Source organism: Coccidioides posadasii, chromosome 2 (genome assembly GCF_018416015.2).
Source record: "Coccidioides posadasii str. Silveira chromosome 2, complete sequence".
NCBI lineage: Eukaryota > Fungi > Ascomycota > Eurotiomycetes > Onygenales > Onygenaceae > Coccidioides > Coccidioides posadasii.
Genome location: NC_089408.1, coordinates 598,558 through 614,424, shown reverse-complemented (window position 1 = coordinate 614,424; position 15,867 = coordinate 598,558). Strand labels below are relative to the sequence as shown.

Below are 15,867 nucleotides of genomic sequence, written 5' to 3'. Positions count from 1 at the left end.
AAGGGAAACAAGAAACAATGACAAATGGGTGTAACTTCGCCTCTCAGCGACGCCATCTTACTACTTACAATGGATCGCCCCTGACAGAAATCATCATACTGGTTTGTAAAATCATTCAACCAGGGCTTCACCAAGGAAAAGCAATCAGTTACTTATATATAATAATCTCTAAAGCTTGGCTGGCCCGACCTGCCTCTGTCAATATGGAGTGGAACATGGTCAACATGAATATTATTTGTATTTGAAAGCCAGCAGCATATTATCATATGCACAAAATATCAATATGAAAACAACATATCTAGAATTCCCAAAACTCAGATGTGCATGCCGTGGATTGAAGGTTCAAGTACTACGACTATCAACCAATCCTTGCAAAATTAAATGAAGACAGGGAGATACAGATGAGGAGCTGCACCTAGACTATACCTTGGTGCAACTTGAGGATCATCTAACAATCTCGGCAATTTCCAAGACATCAGAGAAAGAATTTGGCTGCCATCTAATACCAGCTTAGATTTGAGGCAAACTCACATGGTTTTAATGTGGAAATTCTGACAACTTTAGCAGCACCTAAAAGCTTCTGTCGAATGGCCAGAATCTTTACAATTATTATTATTCATTGTAGTCTTATGCAGTCAGAAAATATGACTCAGACTACCTAACAGGCTATACTATTTAGTAGGATTTATCCATTTTACAGAAACACAAACACAATAAAAAAATGATCCCCAAGTAGTACAGGCTATTTTAAGAAAAGCAAACGAATGTCAGGGTAATGCATTTAAAATAAGGACCTGCTTTGAACACTGATAATTCCAATGAATCTGGAATTATCAGTGTTGAATGTGATATGACTGAGATAATGCCTCGTGGTCCAATCTATGGCTTTCTAAATCTTCAAGCAGAAGACGGACTATGATTTGCACTCCATGGAACTCATGGGCAGAACACGTCAACTGAGGCGTGCCAGCATCATCTAGATTCAAAAATGCGTTTGCTTACCAGAAAGCAAGGTGTGCCTCAAGCACAACTGAGTTCATTTCTTGTTGTGTTTTGCATCACATTCTCTATTTATACACTACTCAATAACCTCTTTACACTCAAGGAGCCATATATTTGAGTTTGAGTTACAAAGAGGAAGGAATTTCATCATCAAAATAATGAGAACATTAGCCAAAACTGAAAACAAGCTTACGATCAATAGTTACATAAGGATGAGATGTCAATGATTCAACTACCGTTAGTTATCCCAATGATGATCCTGACAAAGGCTTACCAAACATCACACAACCACATCCAGAAATGAGCGAACATCTGTCACCATCAAGCTCATTCCTATAATGCAATAATAGTAGCACAGGAACATTGCAATACTCCTCACACACATGACAGGACAGTGACTTACAGCTGAAGTTGGAGTTTGAGAAAGTTTTTAAGGAGCAATTTATCCACTAGGCCCGATCCACACCCTCTTTCGTAGTTACATCATTACATATTTAGAGAATATAGTCGGTGTCAGTCTAGAGCACTGCTGCTCATCCCTCTATGCTACGTTTCTCACAGGTTGTAAAAGCCGCAACCCGCACTTGTGGACATGCCAGGGCCATCGGACATAGCGTGTTCGTCATGGGCTGCTACCTAGGTCTATGTTACGCTCAGAAGACCAACGTTAACCACAGGATGGGTTGAGCAAGCCTGCTGCCCACGTGTGCAGTGCATGGGCCTATGCTGCAGTCATTGGCGATGTTACAAATAGTTGTGAAGTCCAGGTTTGGGGGATTCCTCCGAAAAAACACCGACCGGCGGCAACGACAACGATGACGAGGACCATTCCACTTCGAATAGTGAACAATAGGAAGCGGGAAGATGAGCTATTGGGTTTCTTGTCCGAAAAGGCGAGAGTTATCGGCCATGAAGAAGTGTAGAATCCATTCATCAGTCCGCAACACGAGTAGACTACCTCTTGGCTCTTTTGTGAGATTGTGAGGCTCATCTAGGGTCAGCGACGCAGAGAGATATACATATAAGTTTACTTCATCCCCTTGATGGTCACATACTTATAAAGTCCACTTTGAAACTAGATGTACCTCCAGCTTTACTGCTTCATGGCTAGGTGCTCTTGTCTTCTCTTTACGTTGAATACTAGTGGACCGATTCTTATAACATCTCAATTTTCGAACCTCAAAGTATTAGAGATCACACAAAATATACGTATTTACATGCCATAGCAAATCAATGGTGTATAAATCCGTTGCAACCAAATGTGTTCTAGACAGAGTTCTATGTTCCTTTGTCTGCCTGTCTGGTTTTCATATTCTATACATAGCAGAAGTCTCGAAAAAGGTATTCCACCAGCCGCGAAAAAATAATAATAAAAAAAAAAAAGGGAAAAGAAAGAAAGAAAAAGACTAAGGAAAATAAGCAGAGTTAATGAAAACGCAATATCAAATGGGGAATCACAAATTTGCAGGTGGTGTCAGGATACACAGGCCGTATTATACGTATCCAGTAGTTAGATCGTCACATCGTGAATAGCGTCTCTCGAAAAGCATGTTGGTGTAAAAATTGTAAAGGATTCTTGTCGTCACACCTCCTTAGTGGCTCCTTCGGTTCCTTGCTGTACGGGAGCAACAGTAGACTGCTTCAAGGCATCTATGTACTCTCTCTTCATACCGAACTTGACAGCGTCCAGAACGTCACCACAGATCTTTTGTGGGGCGAATCGCGGAACAGTACCATCCTGGAATACACCGGTCTTCACGAGAATAGAGTACCAATTGTTTTCACAGAGTTCGGAGTCGTTGTACTCGTTTGTACCGCGGATATCCGATTCAGGGGTGTCTCCGACGAAATACACAGTTTCTGGGGGTGAGTTGATACCGTGAGTTTCTTTTCGCCATTGTTGGAGAAGCCGCGTGGCGAACTGGAATGTTCCAATCTGTGGCTTGCCAAAAGCAATTGTTTGCAACTCCTTTCCGGTAACAGCTTTGAATAGAGCTTCGGTCGAGGCTCTCAAAGCACCCATGCCAATCCGTGTATACTCGTGCGATGTGGACCAGACGATGTCGTTGTGGGAGAAGTAAACCGGCGGGCCCTCATCAAACGTCTCGGACCTTGTTCCTATCCGCCCGCCTTTGGACATGCATAGATCGAGAATGATCTGCTGGTCTCCCGCCCAGTCTCTGCTATCCGCAAAAACAAAAATAGCTTCAATTTGGACGTCAGAAAAGTCCCTAGTTCGAGAATTGCGAAGCTCCTCTTCAGTAAGTTCCCGGAAAGGAGTAGTGTGTCTGTTATGCTTGATGATATCTCCAGGAGTCACAACGTCTTTGAATCCGTACCCTTCGGCGACAACACGGCATTTCTCGCCCTCTCCACCGACGACCAAGACAGTTTTGTACTTCTCCGCCATTTCTCGCATTGGTGTATGGCCGCAGATGAACTGCCCCGGGGAAACTTCGTATTCAAGTTGTCGACTGAGATCGAGACAGCGCTCTTCTTCCGTCTTTCCACCACCGTTTGTCACGAAGATGTACGGTCTAGACATCCCGTCTTCTCAGCAGCTTGATAAAAGAGACCAAAATTAGCGTGAGGACTTACACTTTAATTCCGTACTCGTTCTGTCCATTCAGAACCTTCAAAGCTTCAATAGCTGCAGGAATGGCTCTGCCTCCTCGAACCAGCACACCATCAATATCAAAAGCGAAGGCATATCGATCTGTTGTTGTGAGTGGCTGGGCTGAGATAGGAGATGCGGCTCTTGGAGTTGTTTCGGCTGAGGAAATGTCCTCTTCGAGGTGATATTTCGCAAGTTCCATAGCCTTTGCAGTCTCGTAGGCATCGCTCTTAGCCATCAAGTGCTTCGGAGGCACGATAACATTGGGCCCGCCAATGAGGTCTGCCCCAGAAGCTTCAACATTGGACAGCCGACGGACGTGGCCGCCCGACGTATGGGATCTGTAATCGGCAGTAGTCATAGTGTCGAGATGGGTCGAACACGGTTCCTGAAACAGAAGTCACAAAAATATAGCGAAAGGCAAATGCAAGGCGTTTTGAAACTCGTTCCTGACGAGGGAAGGTTATATATTCCGCAGGAAACAATGTGGCGAGTCCTTATTCAGCCAGGGAAGGTCGATGAACTATTTCGCAACTCAGCCGAAACCGGTCGACTGAGAGGTCCAATAACGTGGATATCTCGACGATGCAATGCTGCGTTTGGGTGAAAAGGCCGCGGAATTCTTGAAAGCAACCAAAGTGACGCACAGCGGGGCGTAAAAGAGGGTATATATAGCTTTCCCCAATCCCGGGATAGCCGCTCGACGGGGTTGAACCAGCGTTCAGAAGAAAGGCAAGTGTGATAATGTAATCCGGCGTAGTTCTCTACCTCAACCGTCTCCATTATTATTTTGCAGTCTCCACTGACTTCATCTTAACGTCAACGTGCTTGACCGGACGGATGAGGCAGGATGCCTGGGCTGAACCATGAAGTTTCGTGAAACGATCCACCCGATGCAGCAACTAACCAAGCCACTGTGGGCCGAATGGTGGGTATGATGTGATTTCATTCGATACCGACGAATTTGAATTTCCCTCCGATGAAAACAAATCCACACCGAGTGCGGAAGGGGAAAAGAGGCAAATGTCATAAAGTTGATAGGTTCGCAGCAAAGAAGGGTTTTCGAAAAGCTAAGATGTACACCCATTCATTGGCTGGCCGTTCTACCTTGCCAAAGCAAAAAAGATCGTAGGCAAATGTTGACCTTTCCTTTCCAGAGACACTTCCTGACTGTGCAAAATATCGGCAGCCTGAACTGAGTACCTTATGATGTCATGTGCGTGGCATTTCGTTGTGGACCGGAATTTTGTGCAAGGAGGATCCTGAGTCAGGGACAAGCGGGCCCTGAACCACGCCCCACCAACCCAAAAAAAAAAAAAAGGGAGTACGGAGGATTGGTACATGTTTGTGTTTGCCTTTGCGCGCATGCCGCGCTGTACCTATTTCTCCTCAACGAGGAGCAGGCAACATCCAGTGTTTTCAGGTTGCACACCATTATTGAGGTGTAAGGAATGATTGACCATGGTCCCAGCACCTTTGATTGGTGAAACCAGGGGAACAGTGGTTCCAATTGGACCGGAGATGTTGAGTAAATGCCCCGTGGCACGGGAGATGGACAACCAGCAGGGCCTTCGGTGTTGCGCTTGCGGCTGTGAAAAGGGTGTGTCAGGGAGGCCTTTCAGGCAGCTCTGACTTCCCGCCTCCCAGCGCTGCAGATTCTGTGAGCTCCCTTCTCATATCTCAGCTTTCCCGGAGACATGATTGGCTCTACTTCTCCGTCGCAAAATGGATGGTTAGCTTGTTGTAACACACGGTTGCATATCTGGTGGCATTTTTCGGGCACATCCTTGCCCTTCCTTGTTATTTGTTCACAAAATATCCCGAGCATTTTCGTCCGATCGCCCAACTCCACTCTGTGCACAAGCCAAACTAGCCGATATGCTCATGGGTGCGGTTGCCTGCGATATTTCTATCCATCCAGAGTCGTATCTCCCACCACAGAAGGCCCACTGTTTCTCGGCCTTGGCACTAGCAGGCTAGTCCAGAGGCGGTTAAGTAATATTAGCGCCAAGCCTTAACCCGCACATATTAAAATGACGTCACCGGACGGTTGTGGCACCGAGCGTGGCGGTGCGTGGCAACAGGCTCAATCTTTTAATTTTTTTCGTTGGAGGGATCCCGACAGGAGGGTCTCTCGGCAAGATGTGGCTCTGGGAGCTGTTGGGTAGGAGGAGCCATGGTTGCTAGAATCGCTGTCGAGAGAAAACTGGAAATGCGGCTAGGGACCGCTGGTAAGAATGCCAAATTTGTCGACCTCCTCGCTTCCCGCTTGAAGATGCGACACGCCGAAGGGTGGAGTTACCATTAGTTGTGGATCTTGATCCACAGCCCTACAAGGACCGATTGGGAGGAGATGTTATCCGTCCCACCTTGGTGAAATTCTGAGGTCCATGGTCAGCAAAAATATCGAAACATGAGTTCATGGTCCGCGGATAAACGAATCGTTTCATAATTTCCAGTCAAGAGTCCTTAAGTTGCCCTTCCTCACAGGAATCGCCTTGGCAACGATCTCAGGAGCCATATTGATTGGGGCCGATGAAGTAAAAGGGAGGTAGTCTCACAGTCCATGCCAGTTGACGGGAAAGTACTAATTTGACAGGGAAAACTAGGGTGGAGAGGGATGATTTTTGAGAAAATTAAATACGAGAGAAAAGTTTCTGTGATCATCGAAAAAACGAAGATTCATGCTCCTGGGTCCTTCGTCCATGCAGTGATTAATATGTAAGGGAAGCTGCGGGGATCGAAAGTGTTGCCCGGCGCTTTGACTGCGCAAAGCAACATGTGGCCGTTGAGGCTTCTCCGCAGAACAACATGATGTGAGGTCCAAGAGATTCACCCTTGAAGGGAGGTGGGGTATCACGCATATTTGCTTATCATCGGGAGACCCTCGAAGTCAAACACGTCTGTTTCATGCTTGTCAAATAACAACATGTCGGCTGTGGCAGTTCGAGGATGATTGCTGCATGGCTGCGCCGCACTTGTGGGTGTATCAACCCTGCTGAAATTCCGGAAACCGGCCGAGTTGAGAGCCCTCGACGAGCAAAGGACGGAACATTGTCCAACGGATAAACGATGATGCTTGCACACTGCGACGAGGTGGGGTGGTGGGTGGAGAAGCTGGGGTTCCGATTCCCCACGACTATTGTTAAACCTCCCGCGTCAGAGCACATGGCTGATGATTGCGGTGCTAACCGTGTTCTTGACGTGAGAAATATCGCTCCTGAGGTGTAGTCTCGCCGTACGGAGTACAGTCTACTCGCATTCCGGTTTTATAAAATTGAAACGTTCTTGGGGAAGCCATAGTCCTTTTGAATGACTCTCCGGAGCGGGGTCGGCCGCCGCAAGCGGAGGGCTTCGGAGGCCATATGGTGGTAAAGCAGAGCCCAAACTCCACAGGGAACTCTGCTCAATTGTCAGACGGACGTCAAGCTTCCCGGCCTGTATCCCAATTACGTGTGGATACTCGCAAAGAGAACAATAAGATGATCGGCTGAATCTAACGGAATTCCCATCTTCCTTTTGCCGTTCTCGTCTTAGGACTTGAAAAGGCCAAGGAAAAGTAAGTCTGAGTGTTGAACCTGGTGACGTCGGGCGTCCTGTGCCGGAGGTGTCTTGTGTTTGCACATATCAAAGAGTTGAATGGCAAATTGGAGGATTCAGCTCCTTCGACCCCATCAAAGAATGCAAGCAGTTTTATCTAGGGTTGAAAGTTTTATTCAACGCCGATGAGAGTGATAATGCGAGATCTCCGCCAGCCCACGCTATCTGCCCCTCCTTTGCCTGCGCATTAACTACCCCGCCCCCTTTTGCTCGCCTGCTAGTTACTCCGATCCGGCCTTGGGCAATCGCGACCCTTTCCACGCCGCTCAAACAGATATGGATCGGTGGGATATCAAATCCGTGCCTGTAAAGGAGGGGGCCTAGGGGGGTTTGATCCTGGTCTTGCATTGGTTCTATGGTTCTTCATCACTTCCGGTGATTGAAAGCCTGCTTGCTGAAGTTGGGGACTGGCCCAAGTACAGCGAGCAGGCCTCAGCTACTGTTGGACTCGCTATGGAAGACGTTAAACATGTTAGTCATTTTCTTTTTTTTCTCCCAAAGCAAGCCCAGGAGGACCTCTGCTTAGAACCCGAGGTCCTATTTTTGATTTGCGGGGTGGTCATTCGAAATGATGCCCATAGGCCCTGCATTGGTCGCCATTGGCTTCGAACGAGGAGTATGTTTCGTTCAAAAAACAAATGCGTATAATAATACGTACCTATCATGGCTCAGGGGCGCTTGTGCCAAAAATTTGCTCTCTATTCTTATCTAATTGAGTGGCTGTTGATGGTGGTAATGCTCTCTCAAGAGGCCCACCTCGGCAGGCCAGCTAGCGGTTGTCAGAAGGTTATGTGCAAACTCGCTTTGCCTGATACTTAGCCAATCCTATTTCTTCGGGTTTCCATTTCTGATACTGCATAGTGTGTCTAAGAATAATCCCCATTTTTAACATAACAGAGATGTATTATTTTAGATTATCGAAACTTTTGAAGCTGCTGGGATGTACGTGCGGTTTACTAATTTATTCCCGGCAAATAAACAGTGATCAACTTTCCAACCATTCGAACCAGGGATGCACACCAGTTCGAAGATGACGAAGAGATCTATAAAGACTTAAACAAGATTACCACCAAATCTTCCCGTTGAATCACTTCCAGAGGGGAACATTGAGTGGACATACTCCAGTTACATGGGTGTATAAATCCGGAGTACTCCTTAGTTACTTTGCAGTTTAACAAGCTAAAGCCGGCTTGCTCTTCTCATGCTCTCAACATCATAAAATTGGACTATCATAATTGAACCGATTTCGTGAGGTTGAGATCCTCTCATTCAAGCGAGACAGGCAGGAAGAATGCGATAGGACTGCCGCACTTATTCTCTCTCACCCCTCGCCACTATTGCAGCTATACGATCAATGTCGTATAGCTCACTTCCCTAGCATTTATTATTCATCAATTACTTCGGAATTGTACCGAAGGTGGTAAAGCCCTTTTTCAGAGTGCTCTTTCTTCAGTCAGTCTTACATCGCCACATACAAATAGAACTTTGGTCGGGCTATCCTACTATTACTCGATATGAAACCCTTTCTAGCCATGGCCTCAATGCTGTTGGTCGTATTGATCGAGAAAGCAGGTTTGAGGAGACTTCCAAGAGTGAAAACGCTGTTCTTTTGAAACAGCCCACTACCTTCACTAAACAGGATACGATGGCCAGCATCGATTCTTGGAGAATATTCCTAGTTGCCTTTCTCCATCTTGATTCTCTTCGCGTGGGTTCAAAGGGGCCGCCGCAGGATCTCCTAGGTGAAGTTGGCTACAGGCATACTGAGTGATATAACACAGCAAAATCCAGCCCCTCGGCTGCCTACACTCTTGACTTTTCAAAATGGAGTCACAGTCATGGCAGAGTTCAGAACTCGATGCGCAATGATGAGTGGATCCCAATAACCAAGGCCTGAATTTCCGAAACGTCAAATAACTTTCATTTGGCATTCGTCCAGAAAATATTATATCGATCTATAAACCGGTTTTCCCACATGGTTTTTCATGTATAGAATTTCTCCAAAATGTTAGCAAGCCTGCTCCTATCTCTGTTGAGCAATCTTTCCGCTCAGCCAATCTGTACTGTACTACCTTCGAGGAGCTGGAGTCTTTTCCGGCCAAGAGTATGGAGACCTACTAGCTTTAGATAGCTAGCAACACATAAAGCTATGTCAGCCAATTTTAAGGACTTGCCGCAAAACTGGATGCTCGTCACTAGGGGAAATTGGTTATCCCAGTTATTCGAGCGTGCAGTAAGATCAGGCGCGATAAAGGACTCACTGTTGGAATTGCCATAACCGGCGACACCTGAGATCAAAGCCACTGCAGTGCTTGAGTAATCTGATTTGACTTACCCGCTGAGCCATATTGAAGTTAGGATCGCTAACCACTGCAATGTAGCAGTTGCGTTTAAACTCTTCTAGATTGAACCCGGAAAGTATGAGTCCTTCCACCAATATGCAGGTATTAATTAGCAGGTAATCTCTCCCGGGTTATCTCGAGTCAAGCCAACGTTGGGAAGAATAGTGAAGGCCTCTATCACCAAACGACATCGCTGGGGAGCTCTAAAGGACTCTGCTTACCACGTCCATTCAAGGTAGTATTGAGCCTTTTATAAGTTTTAGCCTTCCGCTTCCATAGTTGAGCTCACATGGTTCTGAAGATTAGCTCCCGTCAAGCCGAAGAAATTACCCTGGAGGTCTTCTATGGTCGACTTACTGAGAATTCCTTCTCTGCAGTGCCCCGAGTTTCGCATTAATTTGGCGAAGATAAGCCAAGAAGCGAACATGGTCGTCTGAAGAATTGGCCTCTAGAAAATTCAAAACCCTGACCTGGGACCTAATTCCAATGTCAACTACCCATTGGTGATCGGTATATTCAACCCAGAAGCTGAAAATAACAAATATATTTGCGAATAAAGAGTGTTGTAATTTAGGATTTTCATGTATTCAATGGGAAGTGGGCAACCACCCTAACTCTTAGTGTAGTATGAATACACATATCCATAAATAGAGCAAGCCTTATCGAAACCGTGAGAAACATCCACTTTGCAAGCTATTGCCCTCCATCTATTGGCCACTTCCATTATAGAGAAGCTTGTTGGTAGTGTTGGGCCCCGGATTCCTAACAGAAGGGTGTGCAAGTTGCTTGAGGCGGTCGCAAAGTTTCTGAGGCGTAACACCTTCGAGGGCCATGATAGTCGCACCAACACCGCAAACATGAGGAGCGGCCATAGAAGTGCCAGAAATGGTCCCGGTGCGGCCATTGGGGAACGCGGCTGTGATTGATTGACCGGGGGCATAGAGAGCAACTGGGGTTTTGATGTTCGATTAGCTTCGAGTAGTTATATGAATTGTGACTGGTTGGACTAACCAAGGCGGCCGTAGTTTGAAAAGCCCGCTTTCTGATCGCCCAGACGTGTAGCACCAACAGTACAAACCTTGTCTGCCGAAGCTGGAGATTCATTGGTCACGGCCCTCTATTGCATGTTAGAGAATATATCCTGCGGGAGTGGTCTTGAACGCTCACGTTGTCATTCCCGGCCGCAACAGCAAGAAAGATTCCGGCTTCAACAGCCTTTGTGCAAACTGCATTCACTGCCCGGGGACTGTCGGTAACCAAACTCAAGTTCATGGCTGCTTTACCGGTGTGATTGTTTTTCTGGGCATGATCCACTGCCCACTCAATTGCTTTAAGAGTTGCACTATCAGGGCCGCGGCCTCGAGCATCATAGACCTTAGCAGCAATGATCTTGGCTTTTTTGGCGACACCGTAAGTCTTTCCAACAATCGTACTGGAAGTGTGGGTCCCATGGCCATGCCCGTCCTCATCAATGTCATCTACGGTGTTGATGCCCCAGGATGCGCGCCCCTCAAAGTCTGGGTGCTTGATATCGATTCCCGTATCGATGCTATATACCGTCACACCCTCTCCAGCAGTGGAATCATACACATAGTCACGGCTATTTCCTTGCCTATGGGAGACTCTTCCAAGACCCCAGGATGGGGCATTTCTCTGAGTTTCCAGAGCAAACTTACGATCCAAAGATGCTATGTGTGACATGCGATCCGGCTCGATATAATCGACCTGGGGGACACTGTGAGCCTGACATTTCGACTGGAAGGATTACAATCTCACATTTTCATTGGTAATGAGCTCGTGAAGCGTGTTTTCGTCGAAGCTTCCACTATACCCCTTCCAGCCATTGATTTTGAAAGTGTGCTTTACTCCAGATGTCGAAGCGCCTTCGGCTAATGCCACGTTTGCGGAATGGACATCAGATACCCACGCCATATGGGTTTCAAAATCACGCTCCGGGAGACCTTCCTTCAGCGCCACGATGTAGGAGTTCGGAATGATGTGTCTCTTGTTCTCAAACCCAAGCAGCTTGCTAGCATCGGTGCAGGACGCCAACGTCGCAAAGGCGACAAGAGAAGCTCTGAAAATGGCAGCCATGATAGTAAAAAGCAAGGTTCCAGGAAATGCTAAAGTCGAATCGTGCCTGATGCACGGTCTCTGAGGCTCAAGAACAGTGCAAAGTTATAGGCCAACCTATTCCCAAAACTCGTGTATCATCGATCCTGCGGCGGCTTTGTGAATGTGGGCCATGTTTCTTTTATACCATAACTATCGGTCGATATGGCCATGGCTCTCGGAACGGGGGTATAACCTGATGGGCCGTTCTCGGCAACTATTGACAATATAGAATCAATTTGTACTCGCTAACCGAAGGGGAGCAGAGTTATTGCTGGCATGTTTACCCGCTTCAATACCAGAAAGCAATTTTAACTGGTCCCATCAGGGTTACAATAAGATGTTTCCCCATACAAGGATTAGCGACAATATATCAATTGAATTGATAATATCTGGCAGCTGACCCAGATAAGCCACAGGTTTCACAGATGATTACCTATAGAATGAACTGTGTCTTTATCAACAAGTGTAGGCCGTCTGCGGCAGAGAATCATGATTATTCAAATGGTCTGCTTTGTGCGCAAATTTGTCTGTGTTGCCTTTTGATGAGGCGGGAAAAGATCTGGGGATCCCTGCTTCAACCAGTATCTTGGAGACTGATTCTGGCCTATGGGTAACTATCATGACCCACAATTTGATGAACAATTCCTTGCAGAAATGGTAAGGTCATCAAGACATGAAAGCAACCAGCCTCGTGTAGAAGCGATCAAAATTGGCTCAAGCCTGTATTATGTCCAAATGACATACTTTCAGGCAGACTAGCCGTTTCGCCGGCCAACAACTGTGAGAATATCAGGCCTTGCGCTTATAACCGGCAAGTTAAACAGCAAAACAATGAGTACAAATAGGACGCTCAATTGTAGGCCTGACTCGCCTTTGTGTGATGGCCAGCATTGTAATTAAAATATGGAACCTGGGGAGAGAGGTTGTAAACATTGCATGAGACTGGGTTTCGTAGTTCAACCATACCAAAATTCTAACATCAAGAGTAATTAATTATCATGAGATAAAAAGACACTACGGAGTATGCTGTAACTACTCCGTAGAGGAGTTGAATTCTGCATGTCCACTCTGACTAATCCCGGATATTTGTAAGTCCGGAATGATCTGCGGATCGGGAGCTGAATGTTTGCACCGTTTTCACCCTCTGCATCATTGCCTGCCCAACGTCGAGGCATATCAACAGACTGCTCTCGAGTGGAATTTAGGCTTATTGGTGGACTACCGTTGAAGTAGAGCAGCAACGTATTGCCCAGGCCCGAGTAGCTCGAATGACAAGCTGCACTACCGCTCTTGGATAATTACTACAAGTTCTATTTGACTGGTATCTGCGCAGCAATCCTAAAGGTGTGAATTTGGATCTATACCGTGAGTCATGTTTGTTCTTCCTAGACTGTTTATCCAGCTGCAGCTGACCAGCTTACCCATGTTCTTTCTCTTTGACTTTTCACTTGCCAGCATTAGTGCTAATATTCCCTCATAGTCTTCTCATAGATAACCCCTCTGAGGTTCGTCCAACTGCGATGTGGGAAAGCCCTTTACCCGGGATAATTGACTTCTCACTCCGTACTTTGCGCCGTTGCTCAAATTACCAACCAGTCCCTGGAGCTGGATCCTCTGCATGCCATTGGGTCACACATGTATCCCATGAGAACCGATCTGAGTGAATGGAAATAATTATCACCACGGCTTGACTCTGATATTCCCGGCACAGATCATAGGCTTATTATCTAGTGGTGCTAGGGCAGGTGAAACTGACATAGAAGGCTAGAACAATCCTCAAACGTGCCGGATAGTTGCGCTAGACGCAGGCTACAGGTGTCTATTTTGTGCACTAACCAGCATCGGGAGGACACGGTCCTGAAAGCACAGAAAACCTTGGATATACATTGTCGTTAATTTCCTTCCCGTTGTCCCAGAAGTTGAGAAACATTCAGAATGTTTAACTCAGTTGGGTTTTTCAAGGCAGTTAGTTGTCCTGAAGGGACGGGTTGCAAACTCCTAAACTGCATGTTCGCTCATGAAGACAAAGAAACTAGCAGTTTCATCACCCCTAAATCAACAAACGAGGGCGTGGTTCTGAATGCAGATGCTACATATGTGAATGAAGAGCCTTTACCTAAAAAAAGACGCCTTGATGCAGACGGCCATAGCACTTTGAAGCCTGTGGATAAAGCTAAAAGACATGGGACAAGCCCAAATAATAGTATCCCGAATTTGGACCCGCAAATCAACGAGAAGGAAAAATCGTCAAATGAGATTCAAGGTCTAACATCCGTATCAAAGCCTGTCTCTCCTTCGATCAGCCGTCACACGTCTCCGCACGGGCACCATCGACCTCCTGTGGGCTCTCAAAATCAGAAGCCATCAGATACTACATCCATTCCTGTTTCAACGCAGCCTAGGCAGGTAAAAAAGGAGACTTTGAATCCCCGACACTTGTCTAAGCCTCCGGCAGCGCATTCGACACGTGCATCCGTTCTCGCTAAACTACATGAAGAAATGGTTCGACTCAACAATCAACTTCTCGCTCTGAAGGAGCAATCAAGAAAAGCTCTCGTTCTATCCGAGGACGAGCTCATATCCCGAGCATTAGATGAAGAAGAGAAGGCAGCGAGAGAGTCGTCTTCTGTGTACTCAAATGTCATCAAGCTCCGTATTACGAAGCTCAGGAAGATGAAGTTGAGTGATTGGGAAGAAGATGTCTTAAACTATCTACGGCCAAAGAACACGCAAGTCCTGCCCTTGAAGCCCCAACCAGAGCCTATCTTGACTGGATTGGATGTTCAAGGAGAGATCGTAATGCTTTCCAGATTTCTCGCATCTCCAGAAGCACAAGCCAAAGCGGGTTATGTTATCGTGGCTCCTTCGAAAGAAGATATCAAGAATGCCACTAAGGGGAACATAACGGCACAAGGTTGGGAACAATGCGATCGCTGTAGTGGGAGATTTCAGGTCTTTCCCGGACGACGAGAGGATGGCCTTTTAGCATCAGGAGGGCCCTGCACGTATCACCATGCACGGCTTGTTCGTCCGCCGAAAAAGAAAACTGACCATATTCTTGGCCAAACAGAGCCATATTTTCCATGCTGCAACGAGGCGGTTGGTACTTCGGCGGGATGTACCAAAGCCGAGTCCCATGTCTTCAAAGTGACGGAGGTCAAGAGACTGGCTGCGATTCTGCAATTTGAGAAAACTCCTGCACAGCCTGACAAGGGGCTGCTGCCGCCGATATGCTTTGATTGCGAGATGGGTTACACAACTTTGGGGCTAGAGCTCATCCGATTAACAGCGATCACTTGGCCAGACCAAAAGAAGGTACTTGATGTCCTCGTTCGGCCAATGGGAGAAGTTCTGGACCTCAATTCGCGCTATTCTGGCGTGCGTCCAGAACACTTTGCAAATGCCGTCCCATATGGATCTGAGCAGGCGCGAGCCCAAGCTAGCAGTGGACCGCAATCTGTCAACTTTGTATTGCCAATCGTTGAGTCTCCGGCGGCTGCCAGAGCACTCTTGTTTGAACATCTACAACCTGATACCCCAGTAATTGGGCACGCAATCGACAATGATCTAAATGCTTGCCGCATCATTCACCCAACAATCGTTGATACGGTTCTCCTATATCCGCATCCAGGAGGTTTACCTTATCGCTTTGGACTCAGGACTCTTTCGAAGAAATATCTGGACAGACACATTCAAGCCGCCGGGGACCAGGGACATGACTCGATGGAGGACGCCAAAGCTACAGGTGACCTGGTCAGGGTTAAAGTACGGGAGACGTGGACGAGATTGAAGGCCCTCGGGTATACGATCAAAGATGGCGCGTTGATAGAGCCAGAACCCAACAAAGTCAACATCAAACCTTTTGCAGCTGGAACTGCAGCCCTGGGGATTGGTGCAGGTTCCAAGAGGACAAGTTATGATCAGACCAAGGAAGCCAAAGCATAATATTTTATAATATGCAAATTTACGAATCTCACGACTTAGAATATAAGGGATGAAGTAAAATATGAGACTAGAAACCAATTTTATTGGGCCGTTAGAGATACAAAACGTTGGGTCATGTTCGTAATGAAGCCATACAAGCGAGTTAGATATTCTCGCGTCGCTGTCATTAAAATGGTAAGAATAACCCGGCGTTTCGCGACGCCATTCCCACCCTAATCGTTCGAATTTGACGACCAAGTTCGTTCATCT

General features: G+C 46.7%; 3 protein-coding genes across 3 annotated transcripts; 1 reads left to right on the top strand and 2 right to left on the bottom strand.

Annotated features, from left to right (window-relative positions):
• Positions 1-2,584: 2,584 nt before the first annotated feature.
• D8B26_002697 (uncharacterized protein) lies at positions 2,585-3,977 on the bottom strand (the record flags this gene model as incomplete). Its single annotated transcript, XM_003069165.2, has 2 exons — positions 2,585-3,539; positions 3,601-3,977. The coding sequence occupies 2 exons, from the start codon at positions 3,975-3,977 to the stop codon at positions 2,585-2,587; spliced, it is 1,332 nt and encodes a 443-aa protein (XP_003069211.1).
• Positions 3,978-10,152: 6,175 nt separating this feature from the next.
• Positions 10,153-11,652, bottom strand: D8B26_002696 (uncharacterized protein; the record flags this gene model as incomplete). Its single annotated transcript, XM_003069164.2, has 4 exons — positions 10,153-10,507; positions 10,570-10,675; positions 10,726-11,283; positions 11,335-11,652. The coding sequence occupies 4 exons, from the start codon at positions 11,650-11,652 to the stop codon at positions 10,266-10,268; spliced, it is 1,224 nt and encodes a 407-aa protein (XP_003069210.2). The 3' UTR covers positions 10,153-10,265.
• Positions 11,653-13,608: 1,956 nt separating this feature from the next.
• Positions 13,609-15,618, top strand: REX3 (RNA exonuclease 3; the record flags this gene model as incomplete). Its single annotated transcript, XM_003069163.2, has 1 exon — positions 13,609-15,618. The coding sequence occupies one exon, from the start codon at positions 13,609-13,611 to the stop codon at positions 15,616-15,618; it is 2,010 nt and encodes a 669-aa protein (XP_003069209.1).
• Positions 15,619-15,867: the final 249 nt, after the last annotated feature.